We start from the raw sequence: 19766 nt of genomic DNA, 5'->3' as shown, positions 1-19766 counted from the left end.
GTATGGGAAGAACAGAGTGAGAGATGGGAAAGTAAAGAACAAGCTGGAGGGAAGGGGATGCCTAGGAACAGCTTCGTAATTGGGCAAAAGCATGTAGTGTTTTTTCCCTAGAAGACTCTTCCGAGCTTCACCAACTTGCAGATCAAAGACTTCCCGAATCAGAGGACACGTGGTATTTTATAGCCAATTTCTTCATGAATTTGTCTACTCTTTCCTCAGAAACTTTGGGCATCTGCAGCATTTTGTAGCCAAGTCCCCCAGTTTAACTTCATGCCATGACACTACCCACCTCTGTTGTTTTGAAACTGTCACCAGCTAGTCTCATCTGGAACACCTACATTTGATGTTGAAGAACTGGCAAAGCAAGCCAGTTGGACAACCTCTTCAGTAACTTAGGATTTTATAGACCTCTAGCCAATTTTTTAAAGTAGGACCTCAACCATACTCAGAGTTGAAGATGGAGGCACAGCGCGAATATCGACGGTGGCATAATTGTGTTCTCTTTCCCTGTCCTACCAGTTGCTGGCATAGTCCTGCAGGTTGGATCACAAGATTTCAGCAGTGGTTGTTGTTCCAAAGATCATCGCTGCATGGTGTGATGAAAATTTGTCCCGGGCCTTGCTGACACAATGGTCGCTGATAGATATCTACTGCTCAGACTACTTTTTAGCCTTGGCCTGACTTGGAATTGGGAATCTAGCAAAAGGGCTTTCAATTAAGCCATCTCAACTTCCTAGTGACATATATGTAGTTGGATGTTAGAAAGAGAGGGGCAGTCTTCGGACCTGAGGACTTTCAGAAATGTTTTCAAAGATGGTCTTGATTTGCTAGCCCCATCTGTATTTTTCTATGGATACTCTCCGAGTCCAGGACCTAAAAGTAGGTTTCATGGGTTTGTTTCATACATTTGAAGTTTGGTAAAGGAACAGTACGATCTCACTGCACACACACAAGTTGATCCCAAAATAACTATGCGCTGCTAATGTGATCACGAAAACAAGGCCCTGAGAGGTCTTGGGAGCAACGTTCCTAGCAGAGTTTGGAAGGGAGTAACACCATTGTCCTTGGCACCGGCAAGATACCCTCGGGAACGCTGCATGCCACTCTGGTCATCTTTATGAAAAGAAATAACTAATAATGAAACCGGAGCAGAAAGTCGCCGCTGAGATGAGGGAGAGTGGAAAGTTAGGGGAGCTCAGCGTAGTCAGACGACGGCGAAGAGGGACACTTCTGCCTGTGAGCGCACAAAGGGTAAAAAGGGTAAATGCTACGGAGTAGGAGCTATTTAAGGCTGGTGTTGGCACAAGAATAAATGGACACAGACCAGTCACAAATATATTTAGCATGAAAATCTGAAGAAGGTTCTGGGAACAGCTTCCCGGTGGGAATAATGGTGGCAAAAGATCTTAAGACGAAACTTGATACGTTTATGAAAGGAATTATATAATATAGCATTTGCAAAGGCTGAAGGCTGCAGCAACCCAGGAAATCCCTCCACCTTATGTTCCAGTTTATTTTGAGCCCTTAAAGGCAAAGCGTAGCATTTCACCCTCCCATTCCTCCTCCTGCTCCAGCCATTGGCAGCCGGACTTCAGCACTTCTCTTAAAAGCTGTTTAAAGATCAAACAAGACACAGAATTCCTTTTTGCTGTTCCTCAGAAAGGGAAAGAAGTTTTGTAAGGTATTGCCTAATTTTTATATGCAAAAGTTGATATTGAATAAATCTTCACGTACACACAGAGTACTATGTTTTATCCAACTTCTCCTACTTGCCAGACTTGCTTACTAACTGATTTCCCATAGCATCCAACCAATATGTGAGTGCTATTTTTCCCCAAGTCGCCCTGCTCAAACATATGATAGCCATTCCCTGGGTCATGCAATTACTCAGCAAACCACGGAGAGATTTCCCACTCATGTTCCCATGAGGGACGTCTTCACTGTGGTCTGGTGGGTCTAGCAAGATACAAAGTCTCTTTGGCAAGGCATCTTTCCCTGCCAGCCTCAAAAACATTTGAGGTGGACTTAATTAAACCCAGGTGGAGTGAACTAAACCCAGGATCTGTTTGTTCTTTAGGGAGATACCTACCTGCCTGGTTTATGTCATCCACTTTTCATGGAGAGAAGGGAAAAAAGGGGTGCATGAGTTCTCCTTTTTCCATCAGGCTGGTCCTTTCCACGGTGTCTCTTTTCTAGTTGGACAGGAAGCGGTTTCATTTTCCTTTTGTTTCTGTTCCTTGCGGATTTTTGGAGATCTCCATCACCCCTTTATAAAACAAACAACTGCCTTCTCACTCCCTTTAAATAGGCTTCCTTCGAAGGTGTGTTATCTTTGACCTCCATGGGATATCCCTCACATTACTCGCTGTCCAACAAGAGTCTGACATGAAGACAGTATTTTTGAGAAAGGCAAATTCCCAAATTTATTTGCCTAGTAACCCTGTTTCTTTGAATGAGTTATCTGGCAAGCTCTCTCCTGATCCCTTAGCAGTTGGAGCAGATGCTGATCTCCAGCAGATTCCATTCCTGACTCTTTACAGAAGTCATACATTCCAAGCTGACTTAAAATTTTGTTTTGTATTACCTCAGTAGGCTAGTATTTCACCTGTCTGCACACAAAAGGAAAAAAATCTGACCCAAAAAAACCCCCAAAACATGCCCTACCAACCGATGAGAAAGATAGAAACTGCTGAGACTGCAGCCAGCATTCATATTCAGCAGCTCAGGCTGCGACAGGCAACCCGATGGTCATTTTCCTGCAAATCATTAACACCGGCAATTCCTGAAGACTTCCAGTTTTCAGCATAGAGGGCGAAGAACCTTGCACGACGGGATTTATTTGCTTGAAGCCTGACGGGAATTTAAGGGCCGATTTGGAGATTTAGAGACAGCGCTTTTCCCCCCATCACGATGTCATCAGTGGGGGAAGGCGGGGAACAGAGAAAGCTGCAGGAAAACTGCCCGGCCACGGCGGCTGAGCCAGCCGGCGGGCCCTAGGATGGCGCTTCCCCGTCCCTGCCCCGGTGCCGGGCTGCGGGCGGCTCCCAGGGCCGCGCACCCCCGCCCGGGGCGGCTGCAGGGGGCAGTAGGCGCTCACGTACCGCGGCGGGAGGGAGGGCAGCGGCTCCGAGCCAGCCCGGGCCGCTCAGCCTGACGCTAAATCGCAGAACGGCGGCCCGGGGGCGGGCGGGAGGACGAGGGGATGGGCTGACCCCCCCAGCTCCCCGCGGGGCCGCACCGCGTCCCTTGCCCCCCCCGCCCCCCCCAAGTGCAGGCCCCGCGCCCGGCCCGGGCACCTCGGGGCGGGGGAAAGCCCCGTCCGCGGGCCCCGAGCGCCGGCGGCAGCGCAGAGGGCAGGAAGGGGCCCGGCTCCCGCTGCCCTCGGGGTGCGGGCGGGCTCCCGGCGGGCTGAGCCGGCGGGGGAGGCGAGGCGGGGCCCGGCCCGCTGGGCCCGGCCCGGCTCCGCTCCTCACCTCAGGGCCCGGCCCGGCCACTTCCGCCCGGGGCGGGAGGGGCCGTCGCGAGCGCAGCGGGCCGCCCACGTGACCTGTCGCAGCACCGCCGCTCGGCGGCGGCGGCGGGGGCGCCTCACCGCGCCGCCCGTATCCCTCCGCCCGCCGCTTCCTCGCACCCCGCGGCAGCGGCGGGGCCCGGGGCGCGGCGCGGGGCGGGCGGGAGGGGGGGGCGGGGGCGAGCGGCGGCGGCGGCGGCGGCGGGGAGGGGCGGCGGCGGCGCGCTCTGCCGTTCGTGTGGGACTACTTTTTCGGGGCGGCGGAGGCGGCGGAGGGGGCGGGGCGGCGCTGCCTGCCCTCTCGGAAGCTGCAGCCATGATGGGAGTCTAGCGCTGGCGCGGCGCTGCTGGGCGCGGAGCAGGCCGGGGGGGATGAGCCAGGCCGCGCCGCCGGCCCGCACGCCCTGAGGAGCCACCGCCGCTGCCGCCGCCGCCCCGCCGCGGAGCGCCCGCCCGGCGGCGCGGCCCCCACCGCGCGGCTCCGGGCCCGCTGCCGCCGCCGCCGCCGCCCCGGGCGGGGAGCGGAGCGGGGCGGAGCGGGGCCGGGCCGGGGGGGCGCCCCGCGCCGCTGTCACCATTGCTGGGGCCCGGAGCGCCGGGGAGCTGCTCTCTCCGCCTCCGCCTCGCTCGCCTCAAAGACGGCGGCGGCGGCGGCAGCCTCAGGGACTCGGCCCGGCTCCGGACCCTCCCTGCTCGGCCGCCGCCGCCGCTGCTCCCGCCCCGCTCGGCGCAGCGGCGGCAGGAGGAGGAGGAGGAGGGGGCAGCCGCCGCCGCCGGGAGCCGCCGCCGCTGCTGCCGCCGCGGGGGGAGGCGGGCCCGCCTGGGGCTGAGCCGCCGGCGCAGCAGGCCCCGCTCCTGGGGCCGCCCGGCGGCCGCCGGCCCGCCGCCTCCCGGCCCCTCGCCCCGCCGCCGCCCGGCCCCTGCACGCTGTCCCGGAGCGGCCCCCGGCTGCCAGACATGACCGCCATCATCAAAGAGATCGTCAGCAGGAACAAAAGGCGATACCAGGAGGATGGCTTCGACCTGGACCTGACCTGTATCCTCCTCCCGGCGGGGACGGGGCCCGGCACCGGGCGCTGCACGTACAGCTATTGCATCAGACCTGCGCGGCGGTTACCTAACGCGCTTCCCGGTGCCGCTCCGCCGGGAGGCCGGCGGCTGCCGCCGGGGCTCGCCCGGGCCGCCGCGCCCTCCCCCGCCGCCGCCGCCTCGGCCTCCTTTTGTCCGGGCGGCCGCCGAGCCGGGGCCCGGCTGCCGGGCAGATTAACGGGAGCTCGGCCGCCATGGCGAGGATTAACGTTAGCGCTCCGTGGCGATCGCAGCCGGCCGGCCTGCCCGCTGCCACCCCCGTGTCGCGGAGCTGCTGTCCCCCCCCGGGCCCGGGGAGCCCCTGCCTGCCCTGGAGCGACGCGGCTCTGCCGCTTACCTCTGGCCGTGACGATTTTTTGGCTCACGTAGGCTGTCCCGCCGTGACTCCCGTCCAGGGCACTTTTTATTTTTGATCTAGTAACTCGTCTTGAATTGCAAATGTAATCGTGGCGGGCCTATCGCTTTACTTGGGTTGCTTCAGCCTGCGCGGCGGGAGAGGCGAAGCTGGTGTCTTCTGCCCCGATTTTCATACGTTCAGTAAGGCAGAGCTCCCGCTCGGTTGCAGCACAACACAGCGAGGTTCTCGATGGCAAGAGGTGGCAATCGCTTCTTCCAAATCCAAAAAAACCCCCCAAAACCAAACCCCCTCTTTTCCTAACGCAGCGCGTGAACCGCGATTTGGCATAAGCTCAGCTACAGTAGACACGAGGATGTGTTACGAGAGCGCGTTGGGTCTCATCGAGGAGGATTGTGAGGAGTGTAATTCTGGAATATGTAATTAGTATGCAATTATGACTAATGAGTCAAACCGTAGAGAAGCGTTGCTAGTGTATCGTTTTGGTGGCCTTTCAGACAGATGTGCTCTAGCAGCGGCCGGCAGATGTTTAGCTTTGAACGCCTCACAGAGTTAATGGCATGTGGGGGCTGTGCTGTAGGCATGGTATTCATGGTGGAGAAAGATCATTACTGTGTTAGAGAGGTTTTGGAGCGAGACCCTCACTTCAAAGTTGGAACTGTCCTAGGAAAAATCGAGTATTGACAGTAGTATTCAGAGCTAGACTTGTCCCTGTAGAGCGAGCTCTTTCTGGTCTGCAGCAGGATCAGGGTGAAATTTATTGGCTTTTGGAGCAATTACACTCATGTCATAACAAGTGCTACAAATAAATCTGGTTCTTGGGCAGGATCAAAACCGATAACAGCTGTAACTGGCGCAGAGCTCGTGCTTTTGCATCGAGCCTTGGCCTAAAATTTTGGTGGCTTTAAAATGGCCTGAAAAGGTTCTTGACTTTAGCTGGTGGCTGCTGAGGTTTTAGTTAAAAAGCAGCAGCACGTAATTCCTGCGTTCTGTTCGTGGTGCTAATAAAATATAATATTAGGCTTGCGTTTTTAAACATTTGCACTCGGTTGTTTCGCTGGCCTGCGACGAGGGCAGCTGTAATGCTGACACAGGCCAGCACGGCACTTACTGCTGACTTAACGACAGAAGTCTGAGTTAAGAGTTTTTGATTCTCTGAGTGATGAGTTTGCCGGGAACTTTGGGGTTATGAAAAGAGTTAAGCGGTGAGAAAATGATGAGCTTTTGGCTTCGCAGTTGAAGAGTTTGGTGTTTCAGGTATCTTTGCCCAGATGTGCCATTGGTAGGGAGGGGTTTCTTTGAGCTAACCAGACCTTTTTAACTAGTGGTCTGCTCCTGGCAAGAACATTGGTGAATGATGAACCTGGATTTTCTTGCTCAAGGTTGCTAATGATATGCCAAATGGAGTTTATTGCTTGTTTTTTACTTATTTGTCCGTTAATTTTATTCTTAGAATTTTAGATTAGAAGTAGGCCGCTGAATGCTGGGCTTAGGCTAGTTTTTCCTAAAAGGGGCAGCTGGCTGCAATTCTGTAATGAAATTTATAGAAAAGGTGGTTTCTTTTTTCATGACTGCAAAAATATCTTTGGAAGAATCTTATATTCACAGTCTTTTTTTTTTTTTTTGGTAGCTGCACATTTTGAACAGATAATTAATTAATGAAGGCTGCCGCCTGTACAGTATAATGGCTTTGCTTGAAGGCTGACGTTGCTACAGAAGTGAAAGCTTAATATTTTTTATCACTTTGCGCAGGCTTCTCAGTGATGTTCTTTTTGCAGGGCTTTGATGGAATTGTTGCTTTATCGTACCTAGTAGCTGGAAAATAACCTATTTATTTCTTAGATGCGTAGACAGAGTACCAAGCTGGGAGTTAGCTCTCCAACCATGCAATGTTAGATGAAGAAAGAGAAAACTTGAAACCTAAGTGAGCTGTTCAGGAAGGCATGTGGTGCATGGTAGGAGGCCTGGGGTTTAAATTCTCAAAGGTGCTTCTCACCATGTGCTGGAGCTTAAAATTTTGAGACCGAAACGAGCTACCAGCTGCACTTCTGCTGTTGGTTAGCTTTGCTTCCCTGTGCACCCATATCTGTAGGAGTGTCCTCTGCTACAGATTACTGGTTATTTCAGGGTAGCTGCTTCTGTCAAGCTCAAAGAGAAAGACTGATGCAAGTTGGATAGCCCAGTGATTTGGGCATTTAGCTGGGATATGGGAAATGGAGGTGTGCATTCCTCCTGCGGTGAAATATTTCTGTACAAGTAGTTCAGTGGTGGTGACTCCAAAATACTCAGTAGCTGGTGATTACTACCTGGGCTTTGGGAGGTGTAGAATAAAATGAATCTACGGTGAATCCGGGTGAGGTGCCTGATCTCCAGCCCATATTCTGTGGTCTGCCTTTTCTTCTGCCCATCTTTGAGGGAGGGTTTGTGTCTTGGTGTCCCAGGTGGACAGAGACTGGCAGTCTTTATATTTCTGTCACAGCTGATTCTCCCAAGGCATTGCAGGGAACACCTGAGTGCCAAAAGGCAGGCTGGGTTAGGCACTGGAGTGCCACAGTCCCCTTCGAGGACCTCTTCTTTTTTTTTTCCTCCCCCCCTGCCCCCCGTTGGGCTGTGTGAAATCCTTTTGAAACTGGCACTGATGTACGTATGGTCCAGTTCATTGTGCTTGAGACTCTCAGTTCCTGACGAGTTGGTTAAGAATTCTTCCCGTGTGGGTAATGTAGGATTTTAGGAAAGGGAAATAGGGACTTCTCAAAATGGATAGCTTTATGTACACAATATGAGAATAGTCTTATGTGCTAATTATGAAACCAGTGTCTTTAAAAAACATATTGACATTACTTTTCATCTAATCAAAGGTTCTTTTCTCTCTGAACAGTCTTCTTATGCACCTTTTGGAAAAAAAGTATTTTGAAATTAGAAGAGGAAAGGGTTTTAAAGGTGGAGACATTAAACCAGCTTTTTAATCATTTATTTCAGATATTGTATTTATTCCTGATTTATTTGGGTTTCTATTTCATTTCTGTAACACTGGATACCTTTTGGTGCAAATGGGTGAGAAGGAAAGTTTTTGGATTAATGGTTTTCTTCCAAGATGGCCGCATTTCTTTATGATGCAATGACCAGTATATTTTCTGAGGCACTATAATCTTTGGTATTTCTGAAACTGTGCAGCTTGGTTGTTCACCATTTTACTGCAGGGAGCAGTGAAGAGAGAATGCTCACATGCAAGTCTTGCATGTTGCATTGATTGCCTCTGCCTTAAGAGGTCTGTGCATAACTCAGTTTAGCAAGTGGTTTAACTATTTGAGGCTGAAGTGGAAAAGAAATCCTGTAACTGCTTCTTGTGCCCAGTATAGCTTTGGTAAAACTTTTTTTTTTTCCCCAGGCCTTCTGTTATGCATGAAAATGGCCGTGTAGCCTGAGTATAGGGTAGGGCATGCCTACCCTGATGCTTAATTGAAGCATGTGTAGCTCGTGACCTACATAGTCATATAAACTGCAGCAATATTCAGTAAAGATTAGATGTTGGGTGCAGTTTAAACTACATGTGAGACTTGTAAATATCTCGTATAATGAAAGGCCGAGAACGCTAAAATTGCGAGTGGAAGCTTCTCTAGAATATCATACTCCTTTATGCTATTCACTGTCCTAAAACTCTTTGTATTTTTAATGAAACTTTAAATTATGTGACTTCACTCAAAATGGCTCAGCTTCCAGGAAAAAAAATGAATTAGTGGCATGAGGTACATACCACGTTTAAAAATAGAGCCCGAGTTGGAAATGCCACTCGTTTTAAAATATTTGGTTTCATTTTAAAATTGAAGTTTGTTAGATGTTTTGTAACAATTTTTTCTTGCACACAAGCGCAGTGAGGGCTAGTAAGGGTTTAGAAGAAACTAGAAGAAACCAACTGGCAACGCATTTTATTGGTGGAAAAGTATTTCTTTGTTCCGGAGTAAACCATGTTACTTAGCAGTGTTAAGAGCCTGACAGACTCGTTTTGCTTCTGGAGGCTGGGACGATCTTGGGTTTTGGACAAGAAAATTAGTGCCAGTTTTGCTCTGAATTCATCTAAGAAGTTTGTTTGAATAGGCAGCAGTAAAACGGTACTGGCTGGGGACTTCTTCAAGTTTGATTCCGTTACCTGCATGCTGTAGGATGTGTTTGATCCTGAGAAGATTGATCTTTCTGCACTTACAAAGGATAAAGAATTGTCCAGATGGAGAAAGCAAGGTGGTGATAGATGCAAGTGTGTTCATGCATTTTCTCTTCTGGGGTTAGAGATGTGCTGGATCACTTACTTTTCCTCACAACCTAAAAAAAAAAAAAACCTTTGTCATATTGCCATAGTACGTTCATATTTGTGGATAGCATTGTTTGACAGCTGACACCTATGCACAAAACCCCCACCATTCGAGCAAGCGCTCTGTTGTGCAACCCTCGCTGCATCCATTCAAAGTAACCCCAGCCCCTTTCTGCCCTATTTTTGACTGCACTTGCTCGGAAACGGACTTAAAAGATGCTTGGCAAATTACAGCTCATCTCTTTGCGCTCGCTTAAATGTAGTGCAGGCTTCCTAATGAACTACTTGATCTTGCATCATCACAAATCTTTAATCAGTGTGCAGCGTTGCTGGAGACTGTTTGCACAAGCTAAACACGAAGTTAAAAAATAACTGCCTGTGCACACTTTTAAATTGCCAAAAGCTGCAAACTGATTCTTGGTTTCATGTAGCTCTGCTCTTGAAGTGATGGCTATATGTTCTTCTCAAGGTGGGGAAAGAAATGTGTACAGCTAATGTGGACACTTTATAAAATTTTCTTACACAGTGACCTTTTAGAAGAAACACAACTGAAGCTAATCTTCGCTGAAATCTGTTTGTAAGCTTAGTTAAGTGTGTGTAGTTTTCAGAACATCCAGAGCTTTGCTGCTAAACATTAAGAGGGTAATGCTGAATAAAGTGCAGGCTTTACTAGGGCTGAGACTGGGTCTGAGTGTTTCTTTTTTTTAAGGAAAAATCCAAGTTCATCTTCATTATCTCTTACAGTAAGACTCATGAGGTGTTGGCACTTGAGGCCCTTGAGAAATTATCTTTATTGAGGCTGGTCAGTGACTTTGGTGGGGGCGGTTAGGTCAGTGTTGAGGACTTCTGAAAATCCCACCCGTTAAGCTCTTGGGTTAGCACTTGGTGTAACTGGTTGGCCATGCATCAACACTGGGTCCAACTTGAGTCTTGAAGAAGGTTGATGAATTTGGAACTGCATCTTTCTAGGAATTTGTGCAAGTCAGGAAGGCCTTTCTGTCCTCAAGATAATTACATGTGACTTCCACTGACTTCATGAGGCAGTTACGGCATATTTAGGGAAAGGATATAGCCTTGAGTGTGGAGCTTATGCAACACTTGAAATGGCTATTATTGCTGCAGATATAATATATGTGGAAAGATTAGTTGGCTGTTGATGGCTGCTGGGCTGGTGGTCAGCAGATTTCTTTGGGACAAAAATGTGGTTTTCCTGTGCTATCCAGTCCTACACTTAATGCATCTCATTTAAGAACTTTTATTACTGAAAGGTTTTGAAGTACAGTGACTGCTGTAGAGGAAGGTAGTATTTGCTAAACGATTTGTTAAAACACTGTGTAGAGGAGTACAGAATTTTCTCATTTTCTTCCAGAAGAGATGTGACTGTATTTTCGGTTTTCTTCCTTGTAGGATGATTTGGACACATAAATTCTCTTTGTTGTGGAAGCAATTGGTACAATTTTTTCAGTAATAATATGACTGAAAGAATGTATTTTATTGACACGTTATGTTAAAAACCCCTGTGCTAAAAAATGTAAAGCTATGCCAAAACTAAACTTCAGAATGTAATGGCTACAAAGTTGAAATTTTATATATAAAGATTCTGTCTACCAAGCGGCTTTTGCCAGTTGTGCATCTCTGAATAGTTTCTTAAATGAAATTATATTTTTAATGGATTAACGTTGTTGCCACATTAATACTGCATAAGCTGACAAATTATACCCCTCGTACCTTAGCCTAGAGTCCTCCCTGACAACGTGTTTAAACAAGAAAATGGTTCTTGTATAGTGATTTAAGGGAGAATAGTTGTCTTGTGACAAACTGGAAGAAAAGGGAGGGAATAGGCAGTTGAGCTGTCAAATCCCTTTAGTACATTACAGACCAAAGTTGCTGTTATTAGTCATAACTAACTCCTTTTTAAAGCCCACCTTCTTTCTAGTTCGAGTACCCAGCGAGTAATCTGGAACTTGGAGCTACATGTCACTTGTATTCATTTACTGTGCCTAATGTAGGGTGGATATTGAAGGTTAATTATTGCATAGCATTTTCAGGGGGGTAAATGGGATATAGCCTGGAGTTGAGAGTAGTGATTGCTGGGTACGCCTGATGCCTCATCTTACATACTAGGGTAGCTGTGGGCTCTGTTGATTGCGCGCTTCTGTGAAGGTTTTGGGGATTAAAGCTGTGCATGTTTGTGCATTCGTGCGAGTTACTGGGATGGTGATTTCCGGACTGTAAGAAGGGAATTTATTTGAAAATATGGGAACATTCATAAGTGGCCCTGTAGAGTAGGATCTCTTCTGAAACACGAATACTTTGTGGGTGGCTGATTCTACTTTGGGTTCAGAGATTGCTGTTAGTTTTTGAATGTATCTTAGTCCCAGATTGATATTTCAGATGTAAACAAATCCTTGTTCCAGTTTCTAATTCAAGCTAGCATCCTCTTTGCTCCTATCATCATCTGCCTCGTTTACTGTCTCACCTGTAAAGCCCGGAAAAAAAGAATTTTTGGAGAATGGAAGTAAATAATTGTGCAATTAGGCTGTGTATCATGCTGCATAAATCTAGGTTATCTTAATAATGATTTTTAGGCAACGTAACTGAAGTAGTAGGCTCTGTGATTCAAATGGTAATTGACTGTGCAGCTAAAAAATTAAACTGCTCTGTGTTTGGGATGATGACTATTGCAAAAGCTGGCATTGTTCCCTTTAAAGTTGAAGTCCCAGCTTCACAGCCCCAACGTGCAGCAGTGCATAAAAACTGCTTAATATCCAGTTTTTTGTAGTGAAGTGCTTAAGAAATGTCTTTATAAACTTAATTCTGCCTTTGTGGAGCTGTAGAATAATAGCTTTTAATTGCATGATTAATTTGCTTAATTCATTGCATTGCCTGTGTATGTATCAGGCTGGAATTGAAGTGGTTGTGTATTTTCTATTCTGTAATTTCTTGTGTGGGTGAGTTAGAGAAGTAATGTCCTTTTTTTGTACTAACATTTAGAGGAGAAAGACGCTAGATCTCATTAGAATGAAATTAATATTACCTACTTGGGGCTCATTGGTTGAGAAACGATTAGGATGGCCTTGTGTCTTGTTTTGCTGCTTGCCTTTATCTTCTCTTGGATCACCACCACCCCTGCCCCCCCAAATCAAGGTTTGATAAATTCATACAAATCCTAGGTTTTGTAGCTTATGTTTTATAAAGCTTTTTAGCGTGACATATTTGTCCTCCAGCCTGATAGCTGTTTTAAATTCCCTTGACTCTGAAAGTTTTGGTTGTCCTTTCAGACTTGCAAAAAGTTGAGACTGAGCCATTTTTCACTTCCTGTCAGTAAATATCAAAGTAGTGACTCTCTGTGCTGACTTTTTTACTGAATAAAATTCTTGTATTTTCTGTGGGTGTCTGAGGTTAGGATATGCTTAAGTACACATCGGTGATTCTTTAAAGGAGATCTTGCGAAGTGTGCTAGTGTGCTGAGAACACGTACTAGGGAGGTCCTGTACTCTGCCTTGAAAGAGTGCATGTTGAATTTGGTTCGTGGGTTAAAATAGGTAAATCTGCCGCTTTGGAAATCTCAAACTGAGATGCGACAGTCAAGCTTCTTGTATACATTGCCTCTTACTGAGAGATCCACTCAGCAGACATGTTACCTTGAGGACAGATGTTCAGCCTCGCTCGTAGAGTTGTCCTTTGCCACTGATGCAGCTCTTGGCCTCGGGCTGTTGTGTGTTGCTGCAGCTGGTTGGGGTGCCAGGGTAGGTATGGTAAGATGGGATGTGGCTTCTCCCAAAGCGTGAGCAGAAACAAAAAGCCTTCTTAACTGCATCTCTGCATGTTTTCACTTCTAGAAACTTGTTGGGATTGCAGGGTTTTGTTCAGTGCTGTAGACCTGGACTTGAAGTTGAGTAAGGAGTTGAGGCCCAATCTTTGACTCCTCAGCTGAAGAGTTCTTTCTGTCAATTTTTATACGAGTAATACGGTGTGCTGTTGCATCATTTGTTATGCTCCTGTTTGCTCTTGGGTTTTTCTTGATGGGAAGGGTAGCTTTTTTGTGCCCTGTAATACCATCAGCTATTTTAGAGGGATTTGCAGCTCTTCACAACAAGCTCATGTTTCCTTCACTATCTGCATGCTTCCCTATCTTTTTTTGTGAGTCCAAACCATGCTGAAATGGAAGTTTAAGGCATCTTTTTTTCAGTCTTTGTCAGAACAAGCTCTTCTATAGGGTAGACACCATCTTCTTTTGTGCTTCTCTGTTACCATTTTTTGTATTTATGCTGTGAGGTTTATGAGGTTGATACTGTGTTTTGCAAAAAAAACCCTACTGTCTGCTTATTATGTCGATTATGTGTGGTTTTTTTCCAATCTTGATCCTATTAGCTGTTCAGCAAAGCCTCCATATGGCTGAGAGCTCCAGGACACATTTCATACACCTCGCAGATGAAGGGAAAGACTCTTGATCTGGGAATACTTCCCAAATGCAATACAGTAAGCAGGTCCAAAAGCACTGCTATGGGATGGAAGTGAGTTGAGGATGTAGCTGGTTCCGGAGACAACCTGGCAGTATCATCTTCAAGCTTCTTCTGATTTACTAATTCGTGCTGTGGGAATTTGAGTTCCCTTCCAGACCTGTTGATAGCCCCTTGACCTCATCTGGACAGGTTTGCCTCCTGGATACGAAGGAGCTACAGTTTTGCTGTTCCTTGTCTAGGTTGCTGCATTTAAATTACAAGCTGAAAGATTAAAAAATTTTAAAAAAAGGAAAGAAGGAGGAGGAGGAAAAAAAAAGGGTTGTAGTTGAAATATTGAGCATTAAGGGGTTAAATGCATTTCTTCTACATCATAAAATGTTTCTCTCAGCCACATCTGAGTTGGTCTCTTTTCTTGTTCTTTAAGGCACAGATGGTAGAGTTGGCAAGTGCAGCTGGCTGGCTACAAGGAATCCTCCTTTGCTCTGAAGAACTTTCTTCCTGTTCATTTCCTCTATACTTCCTGATTATCCAGACTCATAGAAAAATAGTAAACTTACTTTGCGTTTCATGCTGGCTAATGGAAATGCTGCCTATTTAAAATAACCCCAAAAGGTATGCATGTGTGCAGGCTAAACAGTATATATGCTAGGAAACTTTTCTAGATTTGGCTGGGTATATTTTCCGATGCGTTGTTTGTTTGGGTTTTTTTTGTTGTTGTTGTTTTTTGTTTTTGTTTGGGTTTTTTTGGGTGGGTTTTGTTTGGGGTGGGTTTTTTTTTTTTGGTAGGGATGCTGTCGAGAAAATGGCACTAATAAGAGCTTGGCCATTTGTCAGAACTCTTAAATCTGTTTGAGGATGGAGTGTGGACACTTCTCATAACACTCCCCCTGTAGCTTCAGGCTGTCAAGCTGTTGAACAGCAAGAACAGGGTGGTTTTTTTTTTCCTAGCTGTTGCTATACGGACTTGTTTAAGCTGGAGTTAAAGGGCTTGAGGTTAGCACGCTAACATTTCACAGCTGGTAGGGCCAGATGCGCTGCTAGACCACGTTGCATGGTTACTGAAGTCAGAGTTCCTGAAAATTGCAGGCAAATTGAGACAACAAAGCAACTTTCGGAGACTTCAAAGTCATGTTGTTCCTCTGCTCTTCGGCATCACTATCAAATGGGATTTAGCAGTTGATAGCTTGGCCGCCCCATGTTAGAGGCTGGTTTCCTTTGCGCTGTGGCTCTCCGCAGCCAGGAGGGTGATGGGTGATGCGTAGTGAAGCAAAACTGACAGCAGGTTGCGCGCGAATGAGGAGTGGGCTGTTTAGGAGTGGATTAAAACAAGTACATGCCTTGCTTGCCTGAACTGGAAGTGAAAATTTGCATTCCTGGTGCTTGTCACCCTTTTTTCAGGCCATAGATCCACCAATTTAAATCTGTTCTTTGTTAAATAAGATTCATGTTTGGAAGCTGGAAACTGAGGGTCGGGAAAAATGGACTGTTGTCCGTTGATTTGCAGGTGTCAGGTTCAGGTTTTGCAGTAAGTCTTTTAGCTCCAAACCATGACTTGAACAGTGACTGTCATTCACAGCTTCAGGAACGCTCAGCTTGTTTCAAATTTGCTTTTTAAAGAAAGATGAAATCTAATGCCTGGTAGGTCTTCCTGAAGCCTTTGATTGTAAAGGGCTAATAGTTTTAAAGTTGTTTTTTATTTGCTTTTTGATTTAAAATCTGTTGTCAGTGTTGGGTTTAAAAAGTAAAGCTGTATGTAAATTCTTAAGCACCGCATGCTCTAGCATGCTTATAAAATAGGAAGATTAGGTCATTTGCTTTCTGTATTTCGGTTATAGCCGCCTTCATGAGCGGAGTGAGGATAAGGGATTAAATACTTTGTTTGAAATATGGCTTCATAAAATTACTTAGAAATTCTAATGACTCACATTCTAGATATTAATTGAGAATGCTGATGATTGCAGGAAAGGCTATAGCTGTCTATTTTTGCAACTTTCTTGTGGCTGTTTAAGAATGTAACAATTGGTAAATATTTTGGTATGCTTTTTTGGCCACCTTCCATTATTAGGAAAAAGGCTGAATTTGTGAGCAGAATCAGTTATAGGACCAACACGAGTAATTTGCTTTTATATGTATATGTATGTAAAATTTCAAGTGTATACTGCATATTCTTTAATTTGATCTTGGCATAATGTGAATATATAGACAGCTATTTTTGAAAGTGATTATAACTGCTGATTTGCATAATGATACAGGATTTTTCTCATAGCAACTGGAAAGACTATCATCTTTAGCATGTGGGAATGATTTTAGGCTTTAAGAACAGTGTTTTGCTAAATCTGTGAACAGCATTAGAGCAAAGGCATTTCTGTAGTGGCGTATGGATTATTTGCTTTGGTATGTCTTCAATATTGACTGAGCATCGCTTTTTCATTGTGGCATTTGGTAACTTAGCAAATTATTGGGTGCTCTCATTTTAGGGTTCCTTGGGTATAGCATAGTTGTCTTTGTTCATTTGAAAGCTGAAGTTTTGTAGTTAGTAAGAAGTATGAACTTGAGGATGGCATTTTAGTGTTTTGCTGCTGTGTATCATGAGTCTGTCTCATGTATTTTTTTTTTTTATTATGAAGGCTAACTAAAATCCCAGCCTCCATGTTTACAAGATTGAAAAGGAATGAGTGCTTTAAAAACTGTTGAAACCATTTCTGGGAATGTGTTTCTTAGGAAAGAGCTACTTTGGCAAAATGTGGCAGGGTTTATTTTACGTTTTTTAGAAAGTCCATTTCAAATTTTGGTAGTTAGGACCATTTGGTTAACTTTGTTTTGCATGTGTTGTAGAACTGCCTCAATTAATGACTGAGGATTTTTCCATTTTCATTTGCCCATCTTTAAAAAAAAATAAAAAAGCTTGGAATTGATAATGAACTTGTTGCACGTTTTAAATCATCAGTTCTTCCAGATTTCTAAAATTATCAGTGTCATTACCAATTTCATGATGACTCAGAAGTCTTGCTTTGAATGTAAGCCCAGCTTCCAAGCTCCTTTGTAAGAAATCTCGTCTTGGTAGCCATTATCTTAATTTCAGCTTTGGAAATCAAAGTTAAATGAAGTGAGGTGTGAAAAGCGGTGTCTTTGAACCACCGAGCGTGGCTGGTGATAGAAGAACTTGCTGAAGATGATGGTCAGTGGACGGTTGCTCCTGTAAACTGGCTCGGCTCTGTACCCTTCCATGCAGTGATCGTAGGCTGTCCCTGAGGACGACTGTTTCATTCCTCAGTACCAGGAAAAAAGCAAGCTAGTACCCATGCAGTAACAGCCGTCCCCCCCCACTTGCTGCAGATCTTGGGGCATCTTTTCACAGGAGAGGAAAGGGTGGAAGAGCTTGGGTTTTATGGCAGCTCTTTTGATTACGTGACGAAACTGCTATTTCTGCTCAGAGATTTAGATCATCTGTGCAAACAGCAACAGCACTTCCACTCTGTTCTTCCATCTTACATTGCTCCTTAAAGCAAAAGGCATTCTTCAGTCACTTGAACCAAAAGAGAGTTTCAAAGCAACATGCTGCTTTAGCGTGCTTGTCAGAAATATATATTAAAAAGACATAAAATGATTTCACCGGCAATACGAATGCATTTGTCATAGTTGTCACTTGCTTTCCTTCGGTGCATGTGAAGCCTGCAGCCTCGCATGTGTGCCGTGGAAGGGTGTCATTTGCTCGCTGTGGCCGGTGTCCTTTAACGCCGGATCTGTTGCAGACAGAAGAGTGAGTCAGCAGTGGCGTGTGAATCGCATTCCAGTCTAATACTTTGAGATAATAAGTAAGGTACTTCAGGACGCTTATATTATAGGTGGTGGAGAAATTGGTTTGCCTGTTTAAAAAAAAACAATCATGTTTTTCTATAAACAGCCCCCCCTCCCCGGCTCACTGCTGGATATTTGTTTTTCAGCAACACTTCAGGTTTTATGCTGTCGCAGGTTGCAAAGCCCCAGAGCATACACTTTTACTGAATCGGCATCAGTAAATTGATTTGTACTCTCCCTGCCCCCCTTTGAAGTCTTTTTTCCATGTTCTTTACTTACTGGCATATTGTGGAACACCTTTTGCAATACCAGCTCTGGGTTTAAAAATGCACCTGTGATAATGCACGGTTAAGCTTAAGCATTCAATTCTGCTGGCTTGCTCCTATTTAAAAGAAGAAATGCATGCGAGCTGTGCATGTACTGCTCGTGCATCGCCCTTGAGAAGCGAGGGAGGGGGAGAGGGGTCACATGAGATGCGGGAGCCAAAAGGGGATCGTGCTTTCCGAAAGCGTGAGACCGCCCCAGTTATTTTGGAACTTTTTATCTCTGCCTGCGTGTTTTGAGGCTTTGGTGTTTGGACAAGTCTGTGAGCCTACAAACTGGAAACGCTGCTGTTAAGATGTTCTGTTCCCTTCGCTTGGGGTGTCTGTCTGCTCTCGCTTCCATCTTGAACCAGCTGGGAATCCTGGAAAGTGTCTTGTTTCTTAGCCTCTCGGAGAGGAAAAGCCAACAGCAGAAGACAAGCATCTGAACGTAAACTGCAGGCTGAAATGTGTGAAAAAAAATGTGTAGTAAAGCTCACGATTGCAAATAGAAATGCAAGCAAGTTACATGGTAATTTGGTGAAGTTTAGGCATCTGTCTCATGGGTGATACTATAGTTGAAACTGAGTTTTGTTTTGATGTGGTGTGTCAAAATGAATTTATTTTACCCCTGTTGCTAGCATGAATGCTTGTCTTTGACAGAGAAGTGCTGTGGAAAGCAGGCTAATATACTGGATTATTTTGCTATGGTAATTTATATAGCCCTGCTGCTCAGAGCAGGACAGAAAAGGAGGTGTTTTTGAGTATAAATGCCAGAACTGGCAGTAGGTAGGAATCACGTTGAAATCGGGAATGAGGAGGGGAGTGATGTGGTGTGCTAGCTGAAAGTCAGGTAATTCACTGTTAATAGGCATAGAGCAGGTGCACATGATTTATAACCAGTTTCTTGTGCTTATGGTAAGTAGTAACTGATAAAATAGTAAATACATTGCTAATTATATAGTGCCTTTTGTTAATTTAACAGAGGTGTGGACTGCTTGCGGAGTAAAATACATTCAGAGTGAAGTTCAAAGTTTAAGATCTATGCGATTTGATAGTATCTGAAGTTATCACAAGCTCTCAAAGTTAAGCAGCTTTTTTTTTTTTTTTCAAGATAATGGGTTTTTTTTAGGGTATGGACAAGTACAGAATAAATTGGAAACCAGATGTGAACCCCTTTCAGTGTCTGTATTTAAGGCAGTTACAGATACTTATTTGGATTTCTCAAAAGCTTTCATATTTTTCTCATTGTCTGCATAAGTCATCATTTGAATAGTCCAAGCGGACCAATGTCTATTAATACTTGGATTACAACATAGTAAGTGCTAATTCTTTTTTCGAGAGTCGAAAACATTATTTCCGTGTATTCAGTTCTTAATGTTTTTCTTAAGTCTTCTAGTTAACTGTGTAAATGCAGACCTTGGTCCATGCCGCTTCCCTGTGAGTATTTACACTTGTGGAAATTCTGCAAGGATGGAGTAAAGTAGTTTGTAGCCTACTTCAGGCTTTTCTTTGTGTACAAGTAACTGGAATATTAATATCTTGGAAGCTGCTGCAATGTCTTCCATTCTGATGATTACTCTTTGGAGCTTTGTTGTATTTTAACCATAAAAATAAAAACAGTTCTTACAATTGTGGGGTAATTTAAGTTGAAAGGGACCTCTGGAAATCACCTGTTTCAGCCCCCTTGTTTAAAGCAGGGCCAACTTCAAACATATCATGCTTTGTTCTTACTCCATCTAAAATTAGTTTGAGGAGGAGTATGTTAATGCGGTAGGGTATGGTCTGTTTTTGAGCTGCTAGTTTCATTTCTGTTTTGCTTTTCAGTGAAGCTTCTTCACTACATTATCATTTCTAATAATGTTTAAAACTTGGGAGTACTTTCTTTCTTGAGTTCTATTTAAAAAAAAAAAAACAAAACCATATATCATTACACCAC

The 19766-nt window shown here is 45.2% G+C and overlaps 1 protein-coding gene across 2 annotated transcripts in view; it reads left to right on the top strand.

The window, feature by feature from the left end:
* The first annotated feature begins 4445 nt into the window (after positions 1-4445).
* The window catches only part of PTEN (phosphatase and tensin homolog), a 49556-nt gene continuing 34235 nt past the window's right edge, over positions 4446-19766 (top strand). Inside the window, exon 1 of one of the 2 annotated variants that reach the window (XM_075717619.1) lies at positions 4446-4547. In XM_075717619.1, coding sequence (XP_075573734.1) covers positions 4469-4547 — 79 coding nt within the window. In that variant the 5' untranslated portion in view covers positions 4446-4468. The remainder of the gene's footprint in view (positions 4548-19766) is intronic. The other variant, XM_075717621.1, reaches the window with a different exon arrangement.

This window comes from Pelecanus crispus, chromosome 10, assembly GCF_030463565.1.
Source record: "Pelecanus crispus isolate bPelCri1 chromosome 10, bPelCri1.pri, whole genome shotgun sequence".
In the NCBI taxonomy this organism is placed as follows: domain Eukaryota; kingdom Metazoa; phylum Chordata; class Aves; order Pelecaniformes; family Pelecanidae; genus Pelecanus; species Pelecanus crispus.
This window is presented reverse-complemented; position numbering and strand designations above follow the sequence as displayed.